Here is a 16,742-nt window from a genome sequence, read left to right as displayed (position 1 = left end):
CATAAAGGAACTGGTGGGGGATTCTATGATTAGCTCTCTGCACCCCTCCATTGGTGTCTAACATATATTTCTGTAACAAAGACATGGATAGTTGGCAAACTCGGTATTAAACCAGACGCGCATGCTACTTCCTACAGGGTGACTTGTACCCTTCCAACTCCATCTGCTCTTGCAATACAGCGATCAGAACCCATGATTCCTAAAGTAGTTTTTTTGGCTTCACACTGAAATGGTTTTAACAGCATTAGCAATGGCAGCTGAATCAATATTAAAATCAGTTTAGCATGAAATAATTTTAAACCATGCTTCAACATGCTCATGACTCAATGTGGACCGAATCTAAGACTTGTTTTTATTTCACAGAGCAAGATTCTCTCTCAACTCCAGACTGCCAACTCTTTGCACCCTACTGCCGTAGTTTCTTCCACATCTAGATAGTGCAAAGAGCAAAGAAAACCCAGGTTTATCGTAAATTATCGTTTTGAGAGAAGATAAAAGATCTGAAGCAAAATAGAGGGCTATGTAGCACTTTAAAGACTAACAAGATGGTTTATTAGATGATGAGCTTTCGTGGGCCAGACCCACTTCCTCAGATCAAATAGTGGAAGAAAATAGTTACAATAGTTATTTTCTTCCACTATTTGATCTGAGGAAGTGGGTCTGGCCTACGAAAGCTCATCATCTAATAAACCGTCTTGTTAGTCTTTAAAGTGCTACATAGTCCTGTATTTTGCTTCAGCTACACCAGACTAACACGGCTACATTTCTATCACGATAAAAGATCTGTACTTGTTAATCCAGCTCCATGCACAAGCCCATGACCCGGCACTCCTTCAGAATACTCTTGTTTGGAAGGCTTGTTACTGAGACACATAAGCAAGCTCCAACTCTAGGATACAGGAGGGTCCTTGAGATGGAACACAAGGACATGCATGGTTGGGGGGGGAGGGGGGGTTAAATTTAGATTAACTAACTAATCGAATAGTCGATAGGATTTCCCTGAGAGGCTTCTGCTTTTGGACTGTACAAGCACGTTGTATATTTCAAAAGCAGAATTGCAGCAGATGCAGAGCAAGCAGAGTCCGCTTCAGTCCCCACTCGCGCTGTTTCTGCTGTGCCTCTACCTCCCCTACTCCACGGAGACGGGGCTGGGGGGAACTGTTTTTTAAGCTGTCTCCCCCTCCCCCCAGCACCAGCTCTTGCTCCCCTCCCACTTTCTGCCTTTCTCTGATAGAGGTGACAAGGGGGGAGAAAGTGACTAGTTGCATCACTAGTCGACTAGTCTCTTACATCCCTAAGCATGGTCTCATCTCACTTGGTGAAACACTGCAACATGGGTGGAGCTTTGTTTGAGTAGCAGCACCATCCATCCAAGACTTTGTTGCATAGGACCAAGCTGTTAGACTCTCAGGGCTTGTCTTCACTCTGGGGAGGCTCAACGCTGCAGCTACCATGCCGGTGGTTGATTTAGAAAGTCTAGTAAAGACCCACTAAATCAACCATGGATCACTCTCCTGTCAACTCTCGTACTTCAGCAGAATGAGATGAGTAAGAGGAGTTGACAGCAGAGGTTTTTCGGTCAAACCCCCTTTCACCTGCAGGGTGGACCCCATGGTAAGTAAATCTAAGTTGCATTGATTTGAGTTACCCTACTAACGTCACTCAAATTGTGTGGCTTAGATCGCTCTGTCCTTGTAGTGTAGACCTGCCCTCAGAAGAGGCTTAAATTCTCTACACGAAGTGAGAACAAACTGACAGACATTCCACAGGAAGATCCAAACTCCGATGTTTTGAGCCACAAGCTGTGCTTGGACCTTTCAGCATGTCCTCCCCACCCAAAACAGACCGAGTTTACAGACAGTACTGAACATCCACTGCCCCCTCTCAGTACAATGGGAGCTGGGGATACACTGTGGCTTTAAAAACAGGATTCAAATGAACTTCCCCAATACTCTGTGCTGCATTCTGTTGTACTGCTGATGTGCACAGGGTCAACAATGATAAGCACCCATTGTAGGAAATCATAGTCCACCACAGTTTTTTGTTTTTATAGACAATTCTACTGACCCTGAGTGAACTCAGCTGACTTATCCATACCAACAGGACAGCAGAGTTCAGTAATGGCAGAGCAAGGAACTGCATTTGACATCCCTCCTCAAACACACCTGGAAAATCTAGCATAGACACAGCCACAGCCACAGCAAAAGCACAGAGGTTTTTTTTTTCTCCTCTTTGCCTTCTAACTGCTGAACAATTTTACCCAATAGTGTGAGTTCTACTGCAGCTCTGTAGGCGTATTCCTGGGAAGCATCAAGTTGCCTATCACTTCATTGCTTTTCAGCAGACGATCTCCCCAAAACAGCCTTGTCATACTTCAGCTTAAACGTGCTTGGGCCACACACACCAAGCGGACTTCCAAATCACAGCTCCAACCACTGTGCACACCCTTAGCTTTTGTCACCTTGAATTCTGTGCCATCACCTCTGTGTAAGCCTTTGAAAAAGGACGGGGGGTACAACATGACTGTGGTAGGCTTAACACAGCAGGCCCAGGCGTGCTCTCGCTGAAGGCACCAAGCGTTCTGCCATAGATATCTAAGGGAATGCAGCCAGACCTGCTGAGCAAAGGTGTTGAGAAGGAAAAGGTTTCAACCCGCAATATCAATTAGAGGCATGGTGCCAGTTTTGGAGAACCTTCTCCTGCTGCAGTGGAGTATACATGACAGCTTCTGCTGCAGTGGAACCATCCGGCGACTGCTAGAAGACAACTGCCCGACCAGTCTACACATGCAAAAGAGCATCTGCCTCTTGCATCTCAGGAACATGGAGCCTTGTTGTTGATCAAGATTATACTCAGCTACCTACATGAGTCCAACACAGAAATGGAAAAAGGATCTGAGCCTAAACTAGCTGCCTACGACTGTAAAACAAAACCAACCTGATGAGCAGCACACTTTTCTCTGAGTTGCCTGACGGGCTGTGGGCCCACAACTCGAAGCCTATAGCAAGGGCTCACTGCTCAAAAATATTCCTGACATTATGAAGGTGCCTTGACACTTCCCATTATAAGATCCCGTTTTCAATGGCATATAATTTTGCCAAACTTTCGATCACTTAGGCTGAAAATTTCCAGGCCATGTGTCTGCCTCAGATGGAATTTAAAAGAATCAACCCAAACAGCTCGGCCATTTTCAAGCACCGGGCTGAAGTTTTGTTTTGCTCGTGACAAGAATTAAAGCCACCTTTTCTTTCAAAAGTGTGAGCGCCACCATGCTTTAGCTCAGGGACTTAAAATATGGCAAGGGGGTGAAGAGACCTTTGTAGAAACTCCTGGGGGTAGAGTGTAGGCAGGGCCAGGCTAGCGGTTTGGAAAGGCAGAGCCTTCCCCTGCCTTACACACTGGATGTCCATGGGCCCAGGATTCCTGTCTGCTGTTGTTGCTACAGTGGCGACAGCAGCGGCTGCAGCCTCAGGCATTGCTAAAGAGACGGCTGGGGGTGGCCTAGCCCCCAGCCCCGCCCCATCTGGAGGCCTAGAGCTGGTTTCTTCACCTTGCTCAGAGCGCAGCAAAGTCTTTCAGCCCCCCTGTTAACTCTCATTTCTGCAGAACTCTCCTCGCTACCCAGGAGGCTGGGGGATTTGATGATATTTAATCACAACTGCCTGAGCGGTCTACACATGCAAAAGAGCATCTGCCTCTTGCATCGCAGGAACATGGAGCCCTGTTGTTGATCAAGGTTATACTCAGCTACCTACATGTGTCCAACACAGAAATGGAAAAAGGAGTCCTCTAGACATCTGGGCCCACACTAGCCACCTACAACTCTAAAGTTTAGCAGTTGGCAACTGAAGTGTTAGCATCAGAGAATAAGCAACACACTACAAACTCTAGGCATGGTAGATTTTGAAGCATGCTACTGGAGAGACCATGTGGCAACAGCCAAGCAAGCTTCATCACTGATGTTATGCACCCCAGTAACACAATCTGAGCAGCTGCTACCCGTGCAAACCTCAAAGACTTGTGCGATATCCCGACAACATCTGAACAGGCGTTTGCAACCCCATATCAAATGCTGCTGTACCAGTGGCAAAGGTCTCACTACCACCTTCCAAAAGTCTTTGCCATGAAGTGCTAGGTATCAATTTGGGAAGTAAGTAAAAGTGAGTGCTAACTGTGCACACAGTACAAATAAAGCAGCTTCAATGCTGGAAAAACTAAGATTTAACTTTGGCCACAGACATGTGATACAACATAGAAACACAGAATCGTAGAACACTAGATCTGGAAGGGACCTCGAGAGTTCATCGAGTCCAGTCCCCTGCACTCATGGCAGTACCGTCCCCTAGACCATCCCAGATAGACATAGGAATGGTAGGAATGGTGTCCCTAGACTCTGTTGCCCTGGAAGTGGGTGACAAGGGAGGGATCATGTGAGGATTACCTGTTGTGATCCCTTCCTCTGGGGCAGCTGGTATTGGTCACTGTTGGCAGACAGGACACTGGGCTAGATGGACCTAGTATGGCCGTTCTTATGTCTATCTAACCTGCTTTTAAATCTCTCCAGAGATGGACATTCCATGACCTCCTTAGGCATCTTATTACAGTGTTTAATCACCCTGACAGTTAAGGTGTCCAACCTAAACTTCCCTTGCTGCAGTTTAAGCCCATTGCTTCTTGTCCTATGCTCAGAGGCCCAGGAGGACAAATTTTCTCCCTCCTCCTTGTAACACCCTTTTAGATACCTGAACACTGTTATCATGTCCTCCCTCAGTCTTCTACTTTCCAAACTAAACAAGCCCAATTCTTTCAGTCTTCCTTCACAGGTTCTCTAGATCTTTAATCATTCTTGTTGCTCTTCTCTGGACCTTCTCCAATTTCTCCACATCTTTCTTGAAATGTGGTGCCCAGAACTGGACACAACACTCTAGATGAGGCCTAACCAGCGCAGAGTAGAGCAGAAGAATGACTTCTCGTGTCTTGCTCGTAACACTCCTGTTAATACATCCCAGAATCATGTTTGCTTTTTTTGCAACAGCATTACACTGTTGACTCATATTTAGCTTGTGGTCCACTATGGCCCCGAGATCCCTTTCTGCTGTACTCCTTCCTAGATAGTCACTTCCCATTCTGTATGCCTGGATCTCTTTGTACTGACATGTGCAAGCAGGCAGCATAAACATGCTAGGGATGTCACTGTGTAGTTGTCTACCCAATTAACCGATAAGCCTCGCCTTATTGGTTAATCTTATCGACTACACACCTTTATATCAGAGGCAGCAAGAGGGGGGGCAGGCAGGAGCCAGTGCAAGGGGGGGAGCTGGTTTCCACACTCCCCCACCCTCCATGCTGCTAATAGAGGGCAGCAGCGCAGGGGTAGGGAGCGGGGGAGGCTGCTCCGTGGGATGCTGGCAGAGCTCCTGTCACCGGGAGCTCTGGACCCCTGTGGACAGGGGAGGCAGAGCCCCGCCCTGTTTGCCTCTGATACAGAGGCAGCAGCGCAAGCTGGCAGGGAGCTCCTCGGGAGTGTCACCGGGAGTGCACTGGCTGCCGGCCCCGCCCCCAGGGACCATTGAATAGTTGTGTCACCGCCAAGTTTTGATGCAGTTTCACGATTATTCAATTACTCGATATCTAACAGCCCCAAAACATACCTGCAAGGAAGAGCAGATGGCCAAATGCTCCCAGTACATCGAGGACCTATAATCCACCCAAAGAAAGCCTTGCTCTGAGATCTAAACAATCTGAAGGGATTCCACAGAGACCAACCTCGGGAAAGCCAGGTGACAAACACAGAACGTGAAACGAGAAGGCCCATTTCCCTGCCCGGACACAGCCGGTCACAAATTCATTGCCTTGAGAAGACGGCTCAGATCATTCCTTTCCCTCCCAGGATACTCACATACAGAGGCCTGTCCACAGAGGACTCAGAGGGTTCTTTTCTTTAAGGAAAACATGGTTTTCTAAACAGACCACTGTTACCTTGGCAAGCCTGCTATGTAAGACCATGAGTCTTTTTGAGGGCTATATGTCTCAGCTGAAGAAAGAGCCCCATTTTCATTCCTTCCACCAACAGCTACCAGCATATCTGTAATGGCTGCAAGGTAGAAATCTACTCGGCGTTGTCTCATGGAGGCAACCTGCGAAATACATAAATACAAATAAAACACCGCCGGCCGCAAACAATCGGTGAGTTGATTTAAAGCGTAAAGGTTTGTTTCCTCCTGTGAGTCTTAACAAGAGCTACTACAGGCTGTGCCTCCCTTCACTGGGACTCTCTGGCCCAGCAGAACCAGATGTCCCTGGACCACAAATCCCAGGTATAGGGAGGTCTGGCTGCGTGACCAGAGTGCGGTGAGGACACTGGCGACTCAGCTGGGAGCCCTGTGTTGGGGGAGGAGGGGAGAGCACAGTGCAGCAGGGATTTCTGGCCCCAGCAGCTGGGCACTAGCAGGAAGCCAACCCCAGGCATGGAGTTCCAGCCCCGGCGGTGGCCAGGGAGCTCTGGCCCCAGCAGCAATGGGGCCAGCAGAAGCTAGAGACCTCTGGTCCTGGGAGAGGGGGGGGGAAGGAGGGAGGCAGAGGGCACAGCCGGCCAGGCAGCAGTAGGGCCGGGCTGGAGCCCTAGCTGGGGGGCAGCATTCAGCACAGGTCACGAGGGGAGAGAACTCCCCTGACCTGACAAATCCCTTCAATCAGGACCGGTCAGGTCCAACCTGTACAGGCAGTCCCAGAGTTACGCGGATACGACTTACGTCGGATCCGCAGTTACGAACGGGGCACTTCCTCTCCCTGGTCTCCAGCAGACCAGGGAGAGGAAGCAAAGCGGCGGAACGCTCGGCCAGCTGACAGCCCAGACGCGTCTGGGCTGTCAGCTGGCCGCGTGTTCTGCCGCTCTGCTCTGCTCCCCCTCCCCCTGGTCTGCAGACCAGGGGGAGGGGGAGCAGAGCGAAGCACGCTGTCAGCTGGCCGCGCGTTCCACCGCTCTGCTGTGCTCCGCTCTGCTCCCCCTCCCCCTCCCCCTCTCCCTGATCTGCAGACCGGGGAGGGGGGGGAGCAGAGCGGAGCACGCGGCCAGCTGACAGCCCAGACGCATCTGGGCTGTCAGCTGGCTGCGCGTACTGCCGCTCTGCTCTGCTCTGCTCCCCCTCCCCCTGGTCTGCAGACCTGGGGGACGGGGAGCAGAGCAGAGCAAAGCCGCGGAGCCCGAGGGCAGCAGGATAGCCACGGCGCGTCTGGGCTGTCCCGCTGCCCCCGTGCTCCACGGCTTTGCTCCGGACGGTTGCGGTACAGCAGCTGGGGCGCTGCCGGTTGGTCCCGTAGCGCCGCTCTGGGCGCCACTGGACCAACCCAGCAGCACCCCAGCTGCTCTGCCCCAGGTGTCCCCAAGTCAGCAGCTGCTGAAAATGACCAGTGGCTGACTACAGGAAGCCCCTGCCCCGGGCTTCCTGGAATCAGCCGCTGATCAGTTTCAGCAGCAGCTGACTTGGGGATGCCTGGGGTTCTTAAGTTGAATCTGTATGTAAGTCAGAACTGGCGTCCAGATTCAGCCACTGTTGAAACTGATCAGTTTCAGCAGTGGCTGAATCTGGACGCCAGTTCCGACTTACATACAGATTCAACTTAAGAACAAACCTACAGTCCCTATCTTGTACGTAACCCGGGGACTGCCTGTATTTGTGTTTGCCATGTATGTATTAGTACAGCAATAGAACTTTGCTCTTCTGCAGCATATGGTCTGTTGGCATTGAGGATAAAGGTCAGAGGGGAAATGGAAAGCATCTAAAGCTCTATCTACAGTTGGAGTTCGGGATGTGATTCTCAGCTTGCGTTCTTGTACTAGGTCTCCTTGAGCTCGCACGCTAAAAATAGTAGCATAGCTGTGGTACCCTTAGCTTCCTGCGGTAGAAACCTGCCTGCACCCTATCAATATCACTTGGAGTAGCTTCCCGTGCTATTGTGCTTACAGTATTCTTTTTAGCTCAACAAGAGCTAGCACAAGTATCTATGCAAGCTAGGAATCGCAACCCTGACTCCAAATGCAGGTACAGCCTGAGACTACGTGTAGACTGCACTTTCAAATCGGAAAATTGCGTATCTTTTTTCGATTTACTTTCAGAAGAGGCTCTTTCGAAATTTGGCACGTCTACACAGTGCCAAATTGCAAAAGAAAGTGCTCTTTCAAGCTATCCCTTATTCCTCATAGAACGAGGTTTACAGGGATGGCAAAAAAAGCATGTCCGTTCTTTCAAAAAAAAAATTGAAAAACCGGACGCGTTCCTTGGATGGGGGCTTGCTTTTTTGGGATACCTGCAGTATCCTGAAAGAGCAATGCAGCCTAGACATAGCCTAAGACACAAACCATTCTATTCCTTAACGATACGTGGGTCATCATGCAATATCTCCTGTGCCCAGAGTTACTGCAACAGACTCAACCGTTGAATCCCAGGGGGTTCTGAATGGAAGATCAGTCCAAAAGGCTGTATCAGTTTAATATCGGGAGGGTGGGGGTTCTACATTCAGACACAGAAGGGGAAAGACTTGATTCAATGTACGTTTTCCATCTTCAATCACTCTCATCCTGTATGGGTTGCACAGGACAGCCCTTTGGCCAGATTTTCATAGGTGGGCGCCCAATGCAATTTTCAAAAGTATCTAAGCAGATTAGGGAGCTTACACCCCAGCGGGGCGTTGAAAATCTGGCTCCTTGTCACTATCCATTTTTGAACAGTCATAATCTTTCACTACTGGTGTAAGGACAATGTTCACAAAAGTTCTCCAATGAGTTGTTCCTATTTCAAGGCGTGTTTTATGTTTGCAAAAATATAAGGGTATATTTTAGTACCCACCATGTGCGTTCTCCTTCCACCACCAAGGATAAAAACAAATATTAAGGAGTTTAAAAGGAAAAAAAAAAAGATGCAATACAGCTCGAATCTCACCTTTATCCACTGGTTACAGCGGGGATCATACCTATATAGAAGATTCGATGCTGCATCCCCTCCATTGTCTCTTGAAAAGCTGCCGCCAGCTATGAAGATGAAACCTCCTAGCACTGCGACACAGTGGTGGCTTCGCCTGGCCGGGAGCGGTGTTTCTGTTACCCACTGTCCCTTTTTGGTGTCCAGGAAGCAGGTATCATCACTTAGCTCCAGGCACCGTTCCGAAACCTCCCCACCCACAAAGAGGAGTCTCTCTTCGTTTGTGCGCAGTGCCGTCCGCTTGTTCTGGAGTATCGGCTGGGCTGTGATGTTGTTATGATAGTTCACCGCTTCTTCTATAAACCCCTCACAGTTTGCTTCCTTTGGGAGAAGAGAGCACACCGCAGGCTTGACGCGGTGGAGGAGGTCGCTCTTCGGTATCAAGGGAAAGTGAATGTTATCCAGTACCTGGTAAGCCTCAGTTTCCCTTTCTGGGTACTGCGTCAGCCACTGCAAGGCAGCCTGCAGTAAGTCGTGCTCGCATTCCTGCTGCACATTGCTGCTCCCCAAGTACTGGCAGAGTTTTTGGATGGAAATGTTCTGCAGGAAGTTCGGCGTGAAAGAGAGCGTGCCAAAATTCTGCAGGATGAAAGAGTCGATGTAGGAGTCCAGGCGCTTCAGGTTGTAAATAGAGGCCAGCTCCTGAAGGTACAGGTAGTTCTCCTCGCTGACCTCATTTTCGAGATACTCACAACAGAAGTCAACCACTTTCCAGATCTGCAGCAGGTGAGCGGTTTCCAACACGTAATCAATGTTGCCACCATCTAAGGAGAGTTCACTGCCATACAGGAAATCCACCACAGCTTTGAGACCAATGTAAGAGGCTCCAAAGAGTTCAACCTCTTTTTGGTAGGCCTCTCGCATTCCGATGGTGAACATGGATTTGAAGTAGTCACTGCAAACAGCCAGGAGATTCCGGTGAGCAGGGACTCTCTGTTCATCCACCACAAGAATAATATCGCAGAAAAGTCCCTGGTGTCTCTGCTCATTCAGACTCTGAAGGACTAGACTGGAGTGGTCAGCCCATTTGTACACCTGAAATAAAGAATTTCACTATATAAATCCATGGTACACCTTGAATACTGCATGCAGGTCTGGCCATCCTAGTTCAAAAAAGATATATTGAACGTAAGGACATAAGAACGGACATACTGGTCAGACCAAAGGTCCATCTAGCCCAGTATCCTGTCTGACAACAATGCCTCAGAGAGCGTGAACAGAAACAGGTAATTATCAAGTGATCCCTCTCCTCACATCCATTTCCAGCATCTGACAAACAGAGGCTAGGGACACCATTTCTACTCATTCTGGCTAATAAGTATTGATGGACCTAATGTCCATGAATTATCTAGTTCTTTTTTGAACCCTGTTAAACTCCTGGTCTTCACAACATCCTCTCTGTAAATGTTTCATTAAAAATGGAGGTTCAGATATAGCGTTGACCAAATTGGAGGAAATGATGGGAGAAACATAGAGCAGGATAAGGTGGAGTTATGTAGTTCCTTGCAAGTCATGACAAGATGCTTTGTACTACAAGCACTTTGGTTTATGCCAGGGCTGACTACTCCATTTTTCAATTTAGATGCCAATTTGTTTTCTTTCCTTATATAGAATCATAGAATACTAGGACTGGAAGGGACCTTGAGAGGTCATTGAGTCCAGTCCCCTGCCCTCATAGCAGGACCAACTACTGTCTAGACCATCTCTCATAGACATTTATCTAACCTACTCTTAAATATCTCCAGAGATGGGGATTCCACAACCTCCCTGGACAATTTATTCCAGTGTCTGACCACCCTGACAGTTAGGAACTTTTTCCTAATGTCCAACCTAAACCTCCCTTGCTGCAGCTTAAGCCCATTGCTTCTTGGTCTGAAGTCTAGAATGTGGCACATGGTCTGTTATATGCTAGATCAGTATTAATAATTATAGATGTAGAGAAGGTTACATTATGGTTGTGAAAACGTCTACAGGTGGGATTCTGCCCTATGGCAATGCCGCTACTTCCACTGTGGCACCATATTGGTGCTGGAACAGTGCTGCAAGGGACTAGAGAAAATTCAAATAAGCATCCTTAAATTGGTGAAGTGTTACCAGTTATACCATTAAGTGTACAGCTATAACTCCCCAAGTGAGCATACACTTTCTAGAGGAAGAGGGGCTTTTTTAGGTTTATCTTAAACCCGTTCTTAAGCAACATAAAAAAATACACATTAGGAACGTGAACATACAACCATGGAAATGGTTAATTGATAAGCCTGGGCTTATTGGTTAATGTTCACGGTTACATGAAGGCTCCCACCCTGCTCCTGAAGAGCCGGCTGCCACCTCCCGCTGCTGCCTCTATATCAGAGGCAGTAGTACAGTGGGGGCAGTCAGCTCCCCCAGAGTGGGGCTGCAGGCAGGAGCCAATGTGCACTAGGAGCCAGCTTAAAAGCCAGCTTCCAGTGCACACCGAACCTTGGGCAGTTTTTCAGCAATTACACGATTATGCAATTACAGTAAAACCTGTGTTATCCAGCACGCTCGGGGATTAGGGCGTTATGGTTATCTAAAAATTCTGGTTATCTGAGGGTCCCATCAACCTAGGAAAAACCAATGGACAATAATAGTAAAACTCAAGTTTTTAATATTGGTAGTTTTGTAGTGTGAGGCAGTTGGTCTCACATTTCTATCTTGAGTTAAAGATGGTTAGTACTTCTTAAATAAAAAATTGTTACGCCAGTCATGGTAAACCAAGCCAGGCCTGTGCGCCTGAAGATGTGACAGTATTGTGGCTGGGGGCAATGCCGGTTAACAAAGTTTTCTGGTTAACAGAGTGCCGGATAACAAAGCTTTCACTGTACCTGCTTTTTAACATTCAAAATATGCATCACTGCCAAATACATTGTTCTGCTGGAATAAGAGCATTCACACAAGGAATGGGGGAAGATTACATTAGTATAACCACATTGGTTTAAATTTGCACCTTAAATTATTAAAATTGTTCCCCATGTAGACAATGTCTTAGAATTTAAGTTCCCCAGGACAGGAACTAAGTGTTTGCACAAAACCCAGCATCATGAGGCCCAGATCTCAGTATCTCCAGATACTACTATATTACCAGAAATAAACAATAAAAATAGCATTGAAAGGGTCTCATTAATCACCGAAAATGTTCAAATGCTGTCAGCAGACGCCAAGGTGAACCCCCAATGACAAACAGAATGTATTAAAAACTTTAAGATGCTTTTCTCTTTGTTAAAGCAGTTTTCAAAAGCAGTCAAATAAATAAAAGAGCCTGCAATGACACGAATCTGCTACATGGAGTCTCCAAAAAGTAAACCAGTAATTTTGGGCTGGTTCTGTAAGACATCTGTGACCCTATTCTGAAGTCCTTGGACATATAAATATTGGATTAAACTAAAAATAATATATGTTCTATTCCCTTTATAACAGGATTATCATCTCTCTCCAGTATTCTTTAATACCATCATCTTGCATAACAAGATTACAACAGAATTTACAAGTTACCAAGGCTCCTATTTATTAAACGTGCCAGAGTCAGCAGTGTAATCCTGCATGCCACTTATGACAACTATTCCCTGACTTTTCTCTCTTTCAAGAAGTGCTGCCACTTTGAACAGTAAGCATAAATTGAGCACATACATAGGACTATGCAGTAATGACTTTATCCACTTACCGCGTCATCTATTCACTCTTAGAATATTGAGAAAAAATGATAGCTGCAAAAGTCAAGACCAACACAACTTTGACATTAAAAATAGTATGGAAAGACTTTTATTCTGTAAGGGTATGTCTACACTACAGTGTTATTTTATTTTGAAATAGTTATTTTGAAATAAGCTATTTCGAAATAACACGTCTACACACAAAATGCATTTCGAAATAGCTTAGCATTTTGCTATTTCGAAATAGCACGTCCACACCGAGTGGACTCTGAATCGCATTTAAGGCTGGCCGGAACCAGTTCCAGCAGGGCACCAGGACAGGGACTTACTGTGTGGGGCTGCTGCCTGAGGCTATCTGAGGTCTGTGCTTAAAAGGACCCCTCCCGGACAGCCGGTTCTCAGGTTTCCCTGCTTGCTTGTCTACCTTGATGAGGGACAGCAAAGCATTTTGTCTCTGCGTGCTCTGGTTGCCCTTACTCGGGACACCACAGCACTCTGCAACATGGAGTAAGAGCTGCTCCTGGTACTCTGGTGCTTCTCCTGGATGCGTTGCTGCAAGCCTGGCTGCACTTTCTGCAGGCTGCCATCCAGGAGGTCCATCAGGGGGCCTCTGTATCCAGGAGGCCATCCAGGAGGCCCTGCGGGAGAGCTTCCACCCTGAGGAGCACTAAGATCATGCCTGGTCTGCCCCACTGGGGGCTTGTGCCTCATTCCTCCCTCAGGTCCTTCCACTTACCCCTCCCTGCATGTGGCCTTTGGTGGCCAGGCTAGCAGCTATCCTACCATAGACGGCCACGTTCTTCCATCTAGTGCAGAGATTATAGACGTTGGGGGCATCCCCCCCAAACCTGAATAAGGTCCATGATCTCCACCCTGGACCAGGAAGGCTCCCACCTTCTCCGGGCCCTGGCAGGCTCCTGGGAGCTGGCAGACTGCTCCTGGGGAGTGGTGGAGGGCTGGCTGCCAGTGGCTTGCTGGCTCATGTTTTGGGGCCACTGGGTATGGGGCAGTGACTGCTGGCTCTGGCCTGGCTGGCTTGGAGCTGGCACAGGCACTGTGGCCAGAGTCTACCCCTTTAAGGGCCCTGGGGAGGGAGGAGGGAGTGGAGTGTTCTTGGTTGAGGCTGGAGTGGCCACTATGGCATTCTAGGAAGGCTGGAGGCCCCCTATTTCAAAATAAGTGTCTACACAGCACTTATTTCGAAATAGCTATTTCAATTTTGGCATTATTCCTTGTAGAATGAGGTTTACCAAATTCGAAATAAGCGTTCCACTATTTCAAATTTATTTTGAAATAGCGGTTTGACTGCATAGATGCTACGAAAGTTATTTCGAAATAAGGGCTGTTATTTCGAAATAACTTTGCTGTGTAGACATACCCTAATACAGATTTAATATTAACTAGTCATTCTAAAGTGTAATGGTGACAACAACAGCATATGCAAAAAAGACAACACTGTTAAGATTACAGATTTGTAAAGTGATTATCATGCTAGTTTTTAAATGCTACACGTGATCTGTGCAGTGGTAAAAGAACAAGATTGAAAGGCATGTATCTTAAATTTACCTGTTTCTCAACACTTGTCATTGAGATAGCTGAGAAAAATGTGAAGATCCATGTTACTCTGGACTCTTAATGATTTCCTCTTTGCTTTTCATTCAACTTTGACAACAAAAAAATTGAAACTGACGAATTTAGCTTTACTGGCTCCATCCTACTACTAGCAGGAGCTCTTAGTAATCAGATTGCAACATTCAGACAGCAAAAACTGCAAAGCAATATTGCAGTGCAACCCTCCCCCATTTTCAGTAGGATTAAATATAATTATGAAATCATTATTTACAATAAGGTTTTACAATATTTAGCCCCCATTTCTGCATCAGAATTTACTACAGGTTGAACCTCTCTAGTCCTGCACTCTCTGGTCCAGCAACATCATTAGTCCAGCATGATTTTAGTTAGCTAGAAGTCCACTTATTCTGGGTATGGCCAAATTTCCTGTGGTTCCATTAAGTTTGTTTTCAGCCACCAGTCCTAGCTGGACTGGCTGTTTGGCATCGGTCAGGTTTCAAGGGTGCCAGATGAGAGAGTAGTACAGACTACAGTGTATACCCAAGTGAAGTCAATGCAGCAGTGTATTGGTATAGAAACAGACCCCAATACTACTTTTACACAGAAAGTGAACATTAAGCATGTGAGTAATCCCACTGTGTTCACAGAGACTTCACATGTATACGTGTTTGCGGAATAAGGCCTCTATTTTGTACAAAATCTAAATCTGGGGTCTAAAATTTAACTTGTCTCTTTAAGAACTCTTAAATTTCAATTCAGTAGCAAAACTAAACACACACTCTTTGAATACCTAGAGGAAAAAAACCTCTTGATACAAAGAAGGATTGTGTGTTGCCAGTATGTGTCATTCAAAAAAATCATGAGTCACTCTGAACAGATACCTATCTGTTTGCTACAGAATTTTTAGTTTTTGTCAGTGGAATAAGTTTGCACTTTAAAATCAATTTGTTACATGCTAACTACATAATATACCTATGAACTTAATACCCTGTATTTCATCACAGTTTTCTTACCGCCCCCTTAAAAAAGGAGGAGCCTCTCTTTCAAAGTAAGTAATCATAATTTTAATGAAACATGTTAGCGAGCAATACACAATTCACTAACCTTGGAAGATTCACTAATCTTGTGCGGTCGCGAAATTCTCGTTTGTCTGGTGGCCTCCATTATAGTATGATTTGTGATATTTCTTCAACAGAAAACAGAAAATTAGTTCTCAGCATATGAGTCTAACACCAGCCTCTCAATGAGGGCTAAACAGTCACACCCTGATAAAAAAAATAGACAATAGGAACACTTACATACAACTATATATATTCTATACATTAAAAAGAGTTCAGAGTTGAAAATATATTCTCTACTCCCCTCTAATGGTCTTACTGTATTAGTTGGCTAACAACTTGTGTTACCAAGTTTACTGGTAACATCAATACATATTCATGTATTATCATAGCTCATCATCACACTTTTAGTTAGGTACCAGCCAGTATTATTGATGTCATCACAACTCTGAAAATATTGCTTATTGGTTCACTGCTAGTCCTTACTCCTCCAGGAGAAAGTCCGAGCCTTCCCCCTCTTGGTTGCTGGTTCCAATTCAGCCCACGTCAGTGGCCCAGCATAGATGAAGGGAATTTTGTGGGGTTTCAATCTAGTTTTTTATTCGGACTGTGACTATATCACCAAAATCACCTCAACTAGCTCCCATATTAGCTGAGAGACTGAGTAAATCTGATCTACCAGATTAGATCTACAGATGGTCCTTGAGGCACACTGCCAGGGCAGAATAAATAGATCATTTTCTAGTGCTATTAATACAGTACTTCTCACCAGCAGTAAATTCACTTTATGAATAAAAGAAAACAAGTACCCAAAACCACTGTACTGGGATTCTCCTCCACAAGAAGGGGCAGATGGAGTTTGAGCAGACATACTTGTCCATTTATTTATTTTAGGAGCTTGTATGACACAAAAAGTTTCTCCTACAGTTCTAAAGCTACGTCACAGTTTGGAGCCAAAAACCCGTGGGAGAATCCTTCTGAACTACTGAGCTATTATAAGCCGATTCAGCCACAGGGATGGGGAGGGGGTATAGACTTAAATAGCAAGATGCGGCTATGTCAAACATTATTTTTGAACCCAGTCCCAGATCAAGATCACACACACACACACACACACACACACACACACACACCCCCCACTGAAGACATTTTGTTTCTCCACAGACTAGTGGAAATTCACCTGTCGCTGCAGAGGTCTGCCTGCTTGCTTTCCAGGATTTAACCCCTTCTCAGTGGAAAGACGCCACTCGCTCCACCAAGGAGGCCTCCGCCTGCTGCCCTGAGCAGAGCCGTCATTTGAAAGAGCGTTAGGGGTTTGGGCCTCTCCATAAAGATGAGGGAAAGGAACCACCGCTTCATTTGGCTCAGGATTTCTTCTATTACAGATATTCACCCAGTCTCTCTCTCTCTCTCTCTCTCTCTCACACACACCCCATTTCTGAGGGAATCAGCTCTGGTAACAG

General features: G+C 46.5%; 1 protein-coding gene across 2 annotated transcripts in view; it reads right to left on the bottom strand.

Moving 5' to 3' along the window:
- The window catches only part of KLHL36 (kelch like family member 36), a 35,035-nt gene that overhangs the window by 5,857 nt on the left and 12,436 nt on the right, over positions 1–16,742 (bottom strand). For both annotated transcript variants that reach the window (XM_075939979.2, XM_075939981.2), the window contains 3 exons: positions 15,326–15,407; positions 8,940–10,013; positions 5,980–6,137 (listed from right to left, as the gene is read on the bottom strand). In XM_075939979.2, the coding sequence (XP_075796094.1) occupies positions 5,980–6,137; positions 8,940–10,013; positions 15,326–15,385 (1,292 nt within the window). In that variant the 5' untranslated portion in view covers positions 15,386–15,407. The remainder of the gene's footprint in view (positions 1–5,979; positions 6,138–8,939; positions 10,014–15,325; positions 15,408–16,742) is intronic.

The sequence above is a fragment of the Pelodiscus sinensis genome, chromosome 12, assembly GCF_052426305.1.
Source record: "Pelodiscus sinensis isolate ZL-2025 chromosome 12, ASM5242630v1, whole genome shotgun sequence".
Taxonomy (NCBI): Eukaryota; Metazoa; Chordata; order Testudines; family Trionychidae; genus Pelodiscus; species Pelodiscus sinensis.
The sequence above is the reverse complement of the archived record's forward strand: the minus strand, read 5'-3'. Positions and strand labels throughout refer to the sequence as shown.